General features: G+C 39.4%; 1 protein-coding gene across 8 annotated transcripts in view; it reads right to left on the bottom strand.

The window, feature by feature from the left end:
* Positions 1-8,158: 8,158 nt before the first annotated feature.
* Positions 8,159-15,681, bottom strand: part of LOC118076889 (transducin-like enhancer protein 4) — a 133,719-nt gene continuing 126,196 nt past the window's right edge. For all 8 annotated transcript variants that reach the window (XM_035100057.2, XM_060280067.1, XM_060280071.1 and 5 more), the window contains 5 exons: positions 12,975-13,222; positions 10,588-10,735; positions 9,982-10,132; positions 9,670-9,746; positions 8,159-8,600 (listed from right to left, as the gene is read on the bottom strand). In XM_035100057.2, the coding sequence (XP_034955948.1) occupies positions 8,493-8,600; positions 9,670-9,746; positions 9,982-10,132; positions 10,588-10,735; positions 12,975-13,222 (732 nt within the window). In that variant the 3' untranslated portion in view covers positions 8,159-8,492. The remainder of the gene's footprint in view (positions 8,601-9,669; positions 9,747-9,981; positions 10,133-10,587; positions 10,736-12,974; positions 13,223-15,681) is intronic.

Raw genomic sequence — 15,681 nt, 5'->3', positions numbered from 1 at the left:
AAACAATACCAGTTCTGAAATACTTCATTCGGTTTCTGAACTCCAAAACTCTGTGGTCTTCTCACCAGGCTAGGTGGTTCACAGCCAGCTCTCTCAGCTGCTCCCAAAGAACATGCAATAGGGCCACACTGGGTCATGGCAATGATGGTATTCTATGTAATTTGTCTATGGGCAGATAGGACCTATAGGTTGCCCCTTAACTAGCATGGAAGAGTGGAATGGAAATTTCAGTTCCTTTGTTACATATATCTAAACCTGCCTAGTTCCTTTGTTACATATATCTAAACCTGCCTAGTTGCAGCAATTATGGACACTAAAATGGGGCCTTCAAGTAGTTCCATCACCATTTTTGTCTTTTGAAGGAAACCCCCATGTTTTATTCTGTTGAAATTTTGTGCTTTTAATATATTAGGAGCTGCTCTGGGAGAACTTGCTCTGAAAGGTGACATACAAACGCTGAAATAAATAAAATGGAATGAGGATAATTTTGGAATTAATTTACATGGTGAAACCTGAAGAAAACTTCTTACGGACTCACGACATGAAATCTAAGTTGACTGACATAATAAAAGAGAAATGTGTAAGATGGTGGTTGAATAAAAGTAAGATGCAAGCATTACAATTCATAATAATTGGAGCTTAAATGTATGCTAAACAGGCACATCTATAATATTTTACAGAAGCTGAATGGTAACAATTGGCCAGTGAATGGCATTTATACCTACAATGGGGCAAGGAACCACTTGCAAGGGATAGTCATAGATAGCACAGATATCCTGACATTGGTGAACTAACACAGATATTGTGATAAACAATCTTTTGTTTCAATTTAACCCAACAAGTGACATTAGATTTCTTGAATTTCAATCTAGCTGCTTCACATTGTATTTCTCTTTTTAGCTCCTTTGCACCACAGTGACAATTTTCAGGTCAGTTACACAGTGTTGCTTTGTCTCCAAAAGCTTATGCTGTTAGTCTTTAAGAACCACAAGGCTCTATGATGGTTTTTGCTGCAGAAAACCAACATTGCTACCTCTCTAGTGAAGTACCCCCCGTGAGATTTTTGTTGAAGGAAGGAACAAGACTAAAATTCAGCGCTGCAATTAGGATCGGGGCCAAAATACAGACAGCTTCAACGAGCAGTGCAATATACTTTGGAACTCCCTGCCTATTGAAATCAGGAAGATGCCTGCACCAAACTCTTTTTGACGCCTACTTGTTCAGGCAAGCCTATCCAGATGTATAGAAGATATATGCATTATTATCATTATTTTAGGCACTGTTTAATCATCATTAATATTTGTTGTTTTTAATAGTTGTTTTTAACTGTTTATAATCCATAATATTAAAACTTTATATTTCTGTAAAACTGCTTAGAGGTGGTGTGTGTGTGTTTGTTTGTTTGTTTCTTTTTTACAATTGATGAACAAATAAATAATCTGGGTAGACAAAATGCTGAGGCAAGAATAGGCAGCCATGAAAGGAAACTGGAGGGCCTTCAATTCTTGGATCTCCATGTCCTGCTCCCTTAGAAGTCTTACTGGAGTGGAGAACCTGTGGCCCTCCTGGTGTTCTTGGGACTCCCATCAGCCCCACTTGCATAGCCAGTGGTCAGGGATGATGGGAGTTGTAGTCTAGCAACAGCAGAAGGCAAGGACAGATGAGATTTGAAACAAGGAGTCAGCAACTCAGCAGACACCAATGTTCAACTCTCATAAAGTCTCCTATATTCTGAGTATCTCTGCATGCCGAGCCACACTGATGCTAAGATGAGAGTTTGGTCTCCACAACTTCACATCTTCTCAGCAGCTGAGCTCAAAGAAAGCAGCAGCCCAGCCTTTTCCTCTATTTTTCACATTCTCTTGCACTTCCAAATAACCCTTTACTTCTGCTCTAAAAGTTAGCATTGGCTGGACTTCAAACAGAGAAAAAAATGAAAATATTCCCCTTACCACCTCTTTTCCCCCCTCGTCAAGGTCTTTGGACAAAATGGGGCTGGATAAATGTCACTTTTTATTGTAGATGACGTACATGTGTGTGTGTGTGTGTGTGTGAGAGAGAGAGAGAGAGAGAGAGAGAGGAAAGAGAGAGCTGTCATAGTGATATGGTTAGTGGCTTCCTTTTACAAGTCAGGACTGTAAAGTGAAAGAGGGCAAGAAATTATAGTGCTTGTTCTGACCAAATTCATCAAGTCTGCCCAACCCCATCAAATGCGAAAGCACTGGAAGGCCACTGACATGGAGCCTAAGAGCTCTTTGGGGAAAATATAGCAGCTGCCAAACACAAGCTTGCGCCCTCTATGATCTCTACTGTTAAATGCATCTGTTGCGCATATCATGGGTAATATGCATTAAGAATTATTTGCCTGCTTCTCCACTAAGTTAAAAAAAAAATCCTTTTACCTGCCTCCACTTTCCACTTGTCCATCAGCTTGGCAAAGAGCTTTCCACTTCAGTTCCAATCACCTAAATGCAATGGCAGCCTACCCAGGAAGTCTATTTAGGATGGAGAATCATATAGTGTGGCTTGATTTTAATTATACAAAGCCCTGCTCTCCACGGGAAGGGAAGCTTGATTCTGAAGGAGTCTCTCTCAGCATATTACCCATTAGTAGAATGACTCTACATACTCCTGCACTATTGTTCAATGTATTTTAGGAGTCAAAAGTGCACTACATACCTAATTTTTCAAAAGCAACCCATGATTTGGGGTGCTCAATAGAAGAGAAGCATTAAGGCAGCCGTTTTCCAAAAGTATAGGGATCCATCCTTAGAAAAACAACAACAAGGCTTTCTTTTAGTAGCTGGGTTTAGATGTTACCCACCCCCAGAGGAGCCAATGTGAGGCAATTGAGCATACTTCAGAAGATTTATTTAGAGAATGTAAAATTACATAGTTACGCAGCACTCTCGAGACGCTGCACAGTTCTCTCAATATGCTTTTAAAACAACTACTGATTTTCATCAATGATATATTTTTAAGTCTTATTGCGTACTTTAATTTTCTTTTAAAAAACTTTCTTTTCTATTCACTGAAAAACCTTAGTTGAGCTTCACACCCAGTGCTGGAGATTCATTTACTTGACAAATTTTTAGCTTCATTTCCCCAGCTAAACACATTTGCATGAAATGCTACCACACTGCTGAGAAAGAAATACATTTTCTAAGATGAATGTAATTAATGAAATGTAATAGCGATGCTTATTTTTGTTTATTTTTGTATTATTGTAACTATTTGTTTGATTACTGTGGAATTTCCAAAAGAAAGCATTTGTAAAAATTAAAATTAAAATAAAAAATAGTAAGCTGTGTTACTGAAATAAATAGGAAGTTCTGTTACTGAAATGCACTTTTTGACGATATTCTAATTTTCCGAGTTTCACCTGTGTGCTTTAAGTGTGTGATCGTACATCCCTTGGTTGGGTGTCCAAGGGGTCATAGGATGGATTGGATTTACAGCTGTGATGTCAGAGAGGGCCAAATTTGGCATGAGGTGATTCTAGGGATCCTAAGAAACATGGTGAACTGTCTGTTCTGACACCTTAGGACTTCTGCCTTAGTTAAGATATTCTACTTCTAAAAACCCCTCCTCACATTTGCTATGCAAACCTTGTTTTCTGCACTTAAAAATTCGCTTCAAGTTCTGGACGCTATTCAGTCGTCTAGTAGAATATAAGGATATTTTAATAATATTTCTGACCCCACACATTTCTACTTTTAAGAGACAAAAAAATAAATAAATCCTGACTTCACTAAGAAGATAACTCTATTGGCCACCACAAAGCATCATAGCTGTATAAGGAATGAAAAATAGAGGCAATGTTTTTGACTGAATCCACATGAAGTCATGTGACCCACAGGCATGCTTCACTGCAGCCAACAGCAGTTTTATGGACACATTGTAAATGTCAGGCTACGCCTTTTTTAATAATAAAAAAGACACTATAATACTGTTTCCTTGTAACCAGGACAGAAAATCTTTTGGTAAAAGTAAAAACATTTATTGGTTTTGACATTAAAAAAAAAACCCTTGCTCTGCGGGGTAGTGATGTGGTACTCCAAATACCGGAAGAAACGTGAAGTCTCGAGGGTTATGTTCAGTAACTCTTGGTTCAAAAGCAGATGGGGCAGGTGCATTATTTAAGAGCTTGTCAAATACGATCTTCTACAGCACATTTCTTCAAGCTTCATCTCTCCCACTGATTGTGAAGGGGGCACATGGTGGAAAATGTGGGACATAGGACTTCGTCTCCGCTCTCTTTTCAGTACTACCACCCACTGGCCCAAACCATATCACATACATGGCCATAATTGATTACATAAATGAGCAACCCATTGGAATCTTAGTTCACACGACAACTAATCCACAACCTCCAGTCTGACTGTCTGCACCCTGTGATATGTTGCAGACTTAATGTAACATAGGGAGTGCAATCAAGGATAATATACCGTGTGCTCTCCTTGCAGAAGGCCATCAGTCACTGTTCGTTATTTGTGAATCAGATTTAACTGGATTTGGCTTTTCAAAGCATCCCAGTTAACAGAATATAAGAAATTAAGTGCACCTCAAACAAGGACATGTGTGAGCTGATACAGCAATAATCAGATCCAGCATCTGAACAATGACAAAGAATATTCCCAAGGGAAGGCCATCCAAAGCAGAGAGCAACATCATGGATGTTCGGAATAAAGCAGTTTGAAGGGGTTGCTTCATGGTCAAGGCTTTAGAATCATAGAATCATAGCATCATAGAATCATAGAGTTGGAAGAGACCACAAGGGCCATCCAGTCCAACCCCCTGCCAAGCAGGAAACACCACCAAAGCATTCTTGACATACTGTATGCCTGCCAAGCCTCTGCTTAAAGACCTCCAAAGAAGGAGACTCCACCACACTCCTTGGTAGCAAATTCCACTGCCGGACAGCTCTTACTGTCAGGAAGTTCTTCCTAATGTTTAGGTGGAATCTTCTTTCTCCATTGCTCCGTGTCCGCTTCTCTGGAGCAGCAGAAAACAACCTTTCTCCCTCCTCTATATGACATCCTTTTATATATTTGAACATGGCTATCATATCACCCCTTAACCTTCTCTTCTCCAGGCTAAACATGCCCAGCTCCCTAAGCCGTTCCTCATAAGGCATCATTTCCAGGCCTTTGACCATTTCGGTTGCCCTCCTCTGGGCACGTTCCAGCTTGTCAGTATCCTTAAAATTCAGCTGTCATTGGGATAATGGCAGCAACAGGGCAAGATGGGACAACTATCACATAACTATCATTGAGAGCTGATTAGCAAAACCCTTAAGTGTGCTTTCTGGCCACAAGTCAGCCTTGAAGAGTGCAAATGCATAGAGATGGTAAGAGCATATTATCAAGATCATCCTGCCATTGAATGTGCCACCCTAAACAGCCCTAGAACAGTCTGACCAGTTGCAAAGTGAATTAGAGCACTCATACAAATCGCTTTGCCCCAAGCAAGCTTCAATCTAGGCTGTCAACCCATTTTTTTAAAAGGTTCCCCACACACATGTGATCATGCCAATTACACATAATGCCATAGAACCAAAGGAAAGAGGATTGCATTCTGCTCAATACAAAATTATATCAGAGTTCCTGCCACCAGGGAGGAGAGAAGGCGGGAGGGATTGTTCTCTGGATGTGTGGAACATTACTTGCTTCCACACCCAATCAACAAAATTACAAGAGATAGAAAAGGGTGGATTTACATCACAAACCTCTATCTGTTTTATACAACTGGTTTTACTGTCGTGCCTTCCCCCCCAAAAGATGACAAATGTACAGAATTGTTAATTTGGTGAGAATGCTGAGAATTTTCTAATAGACACTTCTAACTCTCTCTTACAAAACTGCAATTTCTAATTTCCCCCGGGGAATGACTATCAACACTTTAAGTCTGTAGTATAGAAATTCCCTGAAAAGGGACACATAAATGGGAGCTGAATCCTGCAATGCTCATGAAGTTGGCAAAAACTGCATTCCATATCTCTCTTCTGTTCATAAATGGGAAAACAGACACACATGGATGAGAAGTTCTTTCTAACACACACATTGTTCATGGTGTAGGCTTAAAAAGCTTTTATGCCTGTCGGTTGGGGCTCATTTTTTGTCACACATAAAGGGAGGGAGATTAGAAAAACCACTTCTTACAAGTTACTTATGTTTAATGCTTAAAAGTTTGAATGCACAAACAATAATCTACCATTATAGAAGTACTTGTGGTCAATACAATGCATTAGAACTATGTACAATGACACAGTTTAGTATCAAAATCTTTCTACACTGTAGAGTATTACGAAACTGTTAATGACATCAAACACTGAGTACTTAACACAATTATTATCTTTTTTTTTGCTACCACATTTGGAACTTCAATGAACAGTCCATTTCAACTTGCAGCATTAACCAATTTCTAGTATGAAATTAAGTAAATTTCTACTTACACAATAAAGATTTATCTACACAGTTCTTTTGATTTTGATCCATAGCAGCAAAGGCACTGTACATCAGCAGATCCACAGACTTAAAAGATTTTTTTTAAGCATTCAAAAAAAAAAAGTCACAGGTCATAGTTTAACAGCAACAACAACAACATAAAAAGATAACACAATGTATCTGGCACAATGGCTCAGCCTGCGTCCATTTCAGGGACGTTCAACTAAGACTTGGGTAAAACTGGCGGTAAATAACACAAGTCCTTCTCCCGAGTGAAAATCCATTCTGTTCCGCACTTCAGAACGAGTGCTCTTCTAAATCCTACCTCTGAGGTCCTCGCTTTTATAGTTTGTACACTTGTAGAATCCTTTCCCTTCTCAGTGCCATTTCCAATGAATATATCAAATATTTTTCTGTAATCTTTGTAACTGCGGAATTGCCCAAAGACTCACATCTCCCCTTTTCAAAGAAATGTGGCAAAAATGTCCAGAAGGGATGAAGGTCATTCTTTGAGACACATTATTGTACTTCTCTCTGAAACATACAAAAGAGAAGTTATATTCATCGTTTTGGGCAACACACTGCACTTGTTTCAAAAGAACAACAACATACACAGCACTGTTACAAAAAACCCAGTAAAATGGCAGATTAATACAGTATAGCAATTCTATTTTGGGCGTATTTTTTGGATACCCTCGTCATACATCACTTGAACTTGCCATTGATAAATCAGAGTTACTGAATGAGCCCCAAAATACAGTAGGTGCAGCAGGCAAGAACCCAACTGTGTGTGGCCTCTTGAGATTAAACCAACACCCATTTGAGTTCAGAAGTGGCAATAATATGACCCAGTTTTGATATACAACTACCAATTTCTTCCTTTTTTTCCTTTCAAATTTCCAATCAGCATGTTTGTCTGTATAAAATTTCAAGACAGCAAGAAAGACTTATGCTTGATTATGTCTAGGTTGGCCTGGGTCTGGAGAAGCATCTAGTCTATGCTTGGTGGGGAGGCACCTTGATCATTTTGCATCTGCTATGCCCCCCCCCCACAGGTGCAAGGTGTGCATAAGGCCTATGCATAAAAAAATATCAAAGGAGCACAGCACCAACTATCCTACATATAGGGAAATAAGCCCGGATCATGCACCATGCTTTGAAGTTAAGCCTTATTCCCTAATCCATAGTCAACATTGATCAGTTTATCTGGATTTGGACTGAGAGGGACAACTGCAACTTGTTAAAAACAGAAGTGAAAGTTTCCAGTCTCCTCAAAGCCATGCCAGAGGTGGAGAGGGAGGGAGAACGAACAAGCCCCCAGGGCTGTAATGATAAATCCTAGTTTAGTTATTGTGCAAATTGGACCACAGTCTGGAAAATGGGGGCTGGGCCTACCATTGTTAGTTTTAACATATAGAGGACCTTTCAAATATCAAGGCCATCCTGTCTGGCAAGGCCAAAGGCGAGGCAAGTCAGGTGAGATCTTGTGTAGTCCCTGTTTTCCCAGACTGCCATCTGACCCAGTTTATCAACTCTTATAATAAATTATGCATTATTTATTAAACAATAAAATTTAATGAAGCACTCGTTTGAGATCAGAATTGGTGCAGATGTGTACACTCGGTAATAAATGGTAAATTCCCATTCTTCCCCAAATAGCCTCATCCCACACAAACAATACAAACATTGAGAATGCAACATACCTTTAAATCCAAGGCAGAAGCAGACTACTTTATTTAGTCAGTTCCTTGTTAAAAAGATTTTCTTTAAACAAAATAAATACATTACAGCTATGATACATAATTGAAAGAGTCAGTTCCCTGTTAGGTATGCTTATTTCATCTTCTTCCGAGTAGATAGCTGGAGATTTGGTATTACAAGTCCTTAATGGATGCCTGATATTAAATAGCAAGTCTGGTGGGGGAAAGTCCACAATTGTGATGAACGGTTTCCGTCCTCACTTTGGGAAGGAAAGAGAAAAAGAGAGAAGAAAAATATACAGCAAAGTGCTACAAGGAGGAGTACAGTTTTCATTCAGATTTGTCTCTAATAAATAACTTCATAGACTGTAGCCTTCTTGTCCCCAGAACCGGTAACAATGTATTTGTCATCCACAGAGATATCACAGCTGAGCACAGAAGATGACTCTTTGGACTGAAAAAAGAAAAGAGAGAGAAAGAGAGTTAACCAACAATATTGCAAAAAATTGCAATATTAAACTCTTCCCTTCAAACAAGACTTTTTTTTAGAATGGTCTAGCCATTTTTGCTTCCTTCCCAACGTCTTTTTTTGCTTGTTTCTGCACCGTTAAACTTCAGTAAACTCTGCAGACCTGAAACATTGATCATGTTATTGTTTACATGAACCGTCCTCTAGAGATTAAGATCAAGATAAATCAAGAACCTACAGGTGAAACTCGGAAAATTAGAATATTGCTGAAAAGTGCATTTATTTCAGTAATGCAACTTATTTTTTCTTTTTCTTTTAATTTTTACAAATGCTTTCTTTTGGAAATTCCACAGTAATCAAACAAATATTTACAATAACACAAAAAACCCCACAAAAATAAACCATGGATTACATAAGCTTACATCTGGCTTTCTTATTGCTTCCTCTAATTTTTTCAAAGCTTGATGGATATTTCCCACATTATTATTTTTTGGCATCAAAATCAGATTCTTAAATATTGTTATTATTAATAAGAGTATGTGTGTGTCCATGTCCCAAAAGATAGTCATCATCACCCTAAACAAAAACTGCTGGGTTAGATTTTGTAAATTTTATGAACAGGACACAGGAGAAAAGTTTAATAACTTTACTACTCTTGGCAGGTGATTTTAAAGTTAGAATGGTGAACAGATTAAATTTAAAGCTCAGTAATCAATGTACCGGGTAGTTGTCAAGTTCTTTCATAAAGATAATCAAAGGATAAATATTACAACACTGCTAATTGCAAATTCAGTCAACAGTGGCAAACAGCAGAAAAATGGACACTTCCCAACGCAAACTACAGGTATTACTTCTCACAGACCTGCTTTGCAAGCAGGAAGTCACATGTTCAATCCCTATCATCTCCAGGTAGGGCTGGGAGAGACTCGGTGGTTGAAACCCTGGAAAGCTATTGCCAATCCGTGTAGACAATACTGAACTAGACAAACCATTGGTCTGACTCAGTATAAGGCTGCTTCGTATGTGCTTAACATCCCACCTCTGTGATTTATACCTGGAATATGCTGGCTCCATAAGGTGTTCTCCAAGCATTCAGAAGGTTGTCTTTTCCAGTGCTTACAAACCATTTGCCTGAAATCAGATTTTTAAATAATTAGAAGCAGTTTTCCAAGTGATTAATCTGCACATCTCTTCTCCCCTTCCCACCCACTCTTTATCCCTGGTTGAAACTGCAGCTGAATGGCTCACCAAAACAAAAAACCCAAACATACATGTACAATTAAATATCTGCCATTTGATTCTCCCTTCTTGGTTTTTACGGGAAGCAGATTCGGAAGATGGCGCTACGGTATACTGAACTGCTTACCGCAGTGAGCGAACTTCAGGGATAACACACAACTCTCATGAAGATGTAGTTGATACTTGTCTGGTTTTGTGACATGCAGCACTTCAACATTGCTGTTCTCCATTCCTACTGCCAACCATTCTCCAGTTGGGCAATAACCCAGTGAGAAGATCTGCAATTAAAATAGTACACAGGTTGATGCTTAATGAAAGCTTTACACACCTGTCTCGGTGACTGAATTTATTGCTGTTGGAAAGATAATTTGGTCTAACACAGTTGTTTTATTTTTAAAAGAGATGCTAATCAAGCTACAGCACTAGTTCAAGAGACAGCAGCTCATATAAACAAAACTCAATTAACTGTGTAACTTACAGCACTCATCGAGACCTACGTCTTAATTCTGAGATGGGCTGAAGTAATATTTTCATACAGGGTATCTTGGAATAGGATCTACAGATAGCTGATCATCTACAGGAGCCCTGCACACACCAATTAAAGGATGCAAAAGCCAAAGGAAAAGATTCTTCTGTGGCTGTGGCTTCAAGCCTGCTTTAAGAACCTTGATTTTTAAAATATAAAAACAACACAGACTGCTTTTAACATGTCGCGAATTCTTCAGGAGAGTACCTGTGATGTGAAGTCATGCTGCTGTAGCTGCCTGCCTTCTCTTAGGTCCCAGGATCTCACTGTATTGTCCAGGCCTCCTGTCCAGAGCTTAGTGCCATCATTTGAAATATCAATACAACTGGCTCCGTCTGTGTGGCCCTGGAATTGCCTGGAAATGTGAAAATAAGGTAAAAGTGCCATCACTTTCAAAAGAAGTATGAATTGAGGCAGGAATTTCACACACACACACACACACACACACAATTTTGGATGTATCCTGAAAACAAATTACTTGATCCATGTTTTTTGCATCAAGGCACCAGATCCACAATTTGTGCTCTTTAGTCAGTGGAGATAGATGTGATCTGCAATATGATGGTGGTTGGTGAGGAACCCATTTAAAAAACTATGCAGTTTCAAGAAAATCCATTTTTAAAGATCCAACATATGTACACCTTCTCTCTCTCTCTGTCAACCCAATCACTGCATTTCCTGTACCCCCCTTCTGCTCCTTCCCCCCCTCTACCACCACTCAGCCTTTCTGACCTCATGTGCTGATCTGAGCTGTGAAAAGCACATATAGCTAAAATAAAAGAAGTGAAAAGAGTGCTGCTCTTCCAACTTCCTATTTAGCTTTCTGTACTTCTAGAAGCAGAGCAGGAGAGTAATCATCATCGCCACCTCATCACAAAGACAGTAGTAAGTTTGCAGTGGAGTGGGCTCAAAATATTTCACTGGCAGCTGGGGAAGTCCTTAAGAGCACCATTTCACCCATAGCTACCACAAAGGCGAATCCAGACTCAGAAGAACCATTTAGTTTTACTAAACTGATGGCCAATATGCTACATTAAGTCTATTTTTAAACTTTTGTTCTTACGTCTGCTTATAAGATCACACTTCTAGTATTCTGAATGTTTTTTGATCCAATAAAATGAATTACATCTGTCTCAACTCCCCCCACCCCACCCCCAAAAGATTCTCCCAAATGAGACTAACAGGACTTAATAAGACTTGGCCTACTGTGACTTTTGGGATACAACAGCTTGTCAGTATCAAGAAAGGACATTCAGCAGCTCAATATATACATGTCATGTCCCCCAATTAGGGTTGCCAGACTCAATAGAGGACAGGACTTCTGTGCCTTTAATTGCCCTGCTCTCTTTTGAGTCTGGAAACCTTAAAGAGAAACCAGCAGACCCTTTGCTTGGAAATTAAACAAAGGGTCTGCTGGTTTCTCTTTAAGGTTTCCAGACTCAAAAGAGAGCAGGGCAATTAAAGGCACAGAAGTCCTGTCCACTATTGAGTCTGGCAACCCTACCCCCAATATATACATGCCATATATATGACATTGTGCCAAAACTGACTATCTTTTCGAAGAAGACCAACATTATTAGAGTGGCTTCAACACAGAACATGATTATTAGCCGAGGACAACCCATGTTTTCCATGTATTATTACCCTTCAGATTTTGCATAGGCTATTAGTTTTTGTTCAGCCTTATTTTCCACTGGAGATAACAGCACACCAATGCATCTCAAAGAATTCCCAGCTTGGAGGTACTTAAACTCTCATCTGTATTTAATTAGGTTTACTGCCTGCCCTGCCCTCAGATCTCAGGAGCAAAATTAATTCATTTTTTTTAAAAAAAACAACAATTTTTCCACCCAAGCCCCAAAAGAGCCAATGAAGAAGAAACAAAAGAAAAAAGAAAGTATAGGAATTCACATGACTGGTACTCTCTGGCAGCCACTCAAAATCAAGTATACATGTTTGCACAATCTAATTGCAGAGGCTACAAACACCAGGGTCTTTCATTCAGCCATTAATGCATATATACATAATTTCGATAGGAAGCTGTTTTAAACAGAATCAGACCATTCCCCAATCTAGCTCAGTATGGTCTGACTGGGAGTAGTTTTCCAGGATTTCAATACAGGTCTCTTTCCTGAGCTACAGCCCTTGTTTCCATTATGTCTGCACAAAAATAACAAATTAGCAGGCCACTTGAGCCATACTGTGTATTTTAATACTAATACTCTTGTTCTTTCCAGCACCAATCAAAATCTAATTCTAAACTCTAGACTACACACACACAGAGAGAGAGAGAGAGAGAGTCTGCAATGGCTGCTGCTTCACAGGTAACAACTTCCTAGAAATGTCTCCTTTGATAGAATGGGGAAACACCTGGCAGAATGGGAAGTGGATGACTGAAATAGGCCCTAGGACTCTTCCCATCCAAATAATCCACCATAAAAAGTAATAATTCATGATTCTGGAAGCCTAATGTGCAAACAACTATTGACCTTTCACGTTTATGGCTGCTTCATTTGCTATAGCTCCAACAACATGACACCCCCAGTGCAAACACATTTAGTGTTGGCTTGACAATCCAGCTTAACCTGACCTACCTGACCAGAGTTTGATTGTGCAGATCCCAGACTGCAATATTCCCATCGCTACAGCAGGAGAAGCAGACCTTGGAATCAGGGCTGATTGCCAGAGCATAGCAGGCAGGAGCCGAGGACGTCAGCTCTGCTTTGATACGCGGAGTTGGAGCTGCCAGGTCCCAAATGGATAGCGTGCTGGCTTCCCCGCCGACAATCAGGGTGCGGCCGTCGGGGAGCAATCTGCAGGAGCGGATGTAGTTATCTCTGTTCTGTAGAGACAGAAGCCATCAAGAGATTACTCATGAGGAAAGGAAAACAGCATTAACACGAGAGCAGGAATCCATAAAAGTATTGTATTCCCTCTTGGTTTTAATGAGCCATTTATACTTATGACAATGATAAAGTGGATTAATGCCAGAAAATTACACGACATTAGGGAAGTACTTAAACTTGATCTACAAAACTCAGCAGTGAGAGATATTTAATCTTAATTAGTATCAAAACGCACATGCAGGCCTGCGCCCAGTCCCAAACAGTTCAGAGCTTGCGAGCCTTTTGAGTGCTTATGGAAGCCTTCATTTGAGGAAGTTTGTGTTCCTGTTATTTTAACCCCTTGAAGGAGACTAATGTCACTCTCAGCAGGCAGTGACTTTATAAAATCTACCACCGCTGCCAAGAAATAAGAAAAATAAAGAAACAAAGATCTGACAAGGATTTTCAGTATTGTAATGTTTCACTACCAACTGATAGTTGGTAGTAATAGTAGCAATAAAGGGGAAGAACGTATCAGGTCAAGAATGGGGAAAAGATAACAAACCAAAAGCTAGAAAAAACAATGCTTCTCAATGAATTATTTATCATCATCTTCTTCTTCTTACATTTATATTCTGGCTCTCTTCCATCATGGAGCCCAAGGTGTGTATACACACTTCCCCTGAAGGTCTACCATCTAGCTTCAGCAAGTTGATGGCCTCATGTGCCATCAGACCAAGGATTAAATCTTAACTCTGACTAGTATGGCTAAGGAAGCCATTACCCCTCAAGCCTCAGCATTCCTATCTCCAATATGGGAATAAAGACTTGCAGGTTTTTGCAAAGATTGTCGAGATAATCTAGTCCAGTTCACGCATTATGCTTAACCAAAGTGAATGGTTCACCATGAATGCAGAGATTGTTCCCACTTTACTTGTCCTCCTCTAGCCAGCAGGAGCAAGCAAGGATCCCTAACTTGGTGTTATGTCTCAACCAGGGACTGCATTTCTCTCTCTCTCTTTTGGTTCAATTAAACCATGCTTGTAATCCTAGAACAAAAGTTGCTTAACACTGTAGTTTGTTTGGAGCAAAACAAACCAAGATCTCAGTTCAGATGCAACACTGGATTGTGGTTTGTTGTTCCCACTGGTAAAAGGAAAGGAACAAATTGGAGCCTTCTGTGTGTTCATGGTAAGCTATTAACTATGGTTTATTTCAGCTTATATACAATCAATTAAAACAAGACCATTCCTGCCTACAGACTTGCAATCTAAAAGACAACTCAGAAGGAAAAAAAGACATGAAATGGAGGGGAAGCAAACTTAACTGTCAGTTAAGTATGGTAGTAGTTCTTATAAAGACCTGCTGGGATGGAAACACCTCAGGGACAGGAGGTGCCTGACAGACATTTCAAAGTGTGTAATCAGAAAAAGGAGCTTTATAAATAGTATCATAAATATCACACACAACTACACCAGTGAATGCTCATAACTAGATATGAGTATGTAGATTACTGTTGCACCTTTCCCTCCTCCCATCAGCTTAAAAAGTGGCTATATGATTATTCAGATGTCAGGATACTCTACAGAGAGAGAGAGAGAGAGAGAGAGAGAGAGAGAGAGATCACGAGGACCTTTAGTTCAGAGAAGCGTACTTCATGAGGCAGTAGTAGGTTGTCAGCTAAGTTCACCAAAACCTATGTAAAGGTAGCCTCACTAAAGTTAAGGACATAACACAAACCCGTCTGATCAGGTCAAAAACTGATCAGACGGACTGTTTAAATCATGTGTAGGCAAACTAAGGCCCAGGGGCTGGATCTGGCCCAATTGCCTTCTAAATCCAGCCCGCGGATGGTCTGGGAATCAGCGTGTTTTTACATGAGTAGAATCTGTCGTTTTATTTAAAATGCATCTCTGGGTTACTTGTGGGGCATAGGAATTCGTTCATATTTTTTTTTCAAAATATAGTCCGCCCCCCCCCACAAGGTCTGAGGGACAGTGGACCGGCACCCTGCTGAAAAAGTTTGCCGATCCCTGGTTTAAATTATCAGTTAGTTGTTTTTAAATTGACTTTTAAAAAGTCCCTATTAATCAGGCAATAAAATTTTATTTTATTTTTATTCAAGTGTTTATAAAAGCTTCAGTTTAGCAAGCATGGTCTTAAATCTGACATTTTCTCTCTTATTTATTTAAGTCTTGTAAGATTATAGGTGCCATTTTGTGCATAATCTAAAAAAATAAAATATGCTTCTTGCTTCACAATTATTGCATTTACTCAGATGCAAATTCATGTTAACTTAATAAAATGATGAACTAGGTAATCTACTAACATCATGATTAGCCAGTTAAAATTTCTTTAACTGGATTCCAGCCACAATAAATGTCACTTTTAACAAATGCAGGTAATAATTTGAAAAATATCTAATGATTATGTTATTTCTTGGTTAAGCACCCAAAACTGAAGAATTATCCTCTAT

This window comes from Zootoca vivipara, chromosome 11 (assembly GCF_963506605.1).
Source record: "Zootoca vivipara chromosome 11, rZooViv1.1, whole genome shotgun sequence".
In the NCBI taxonomy this organism is placed as follows: domain Eukaryota; kingdom Metazoa; phylum Chordata; class Lepidosauria; order Squamata; family Lacertidae; genus Zootoca; species Zootoca vivipara.
This window is presented reverse-complemented; position numbering and strand designations above follow the sequence as displayed.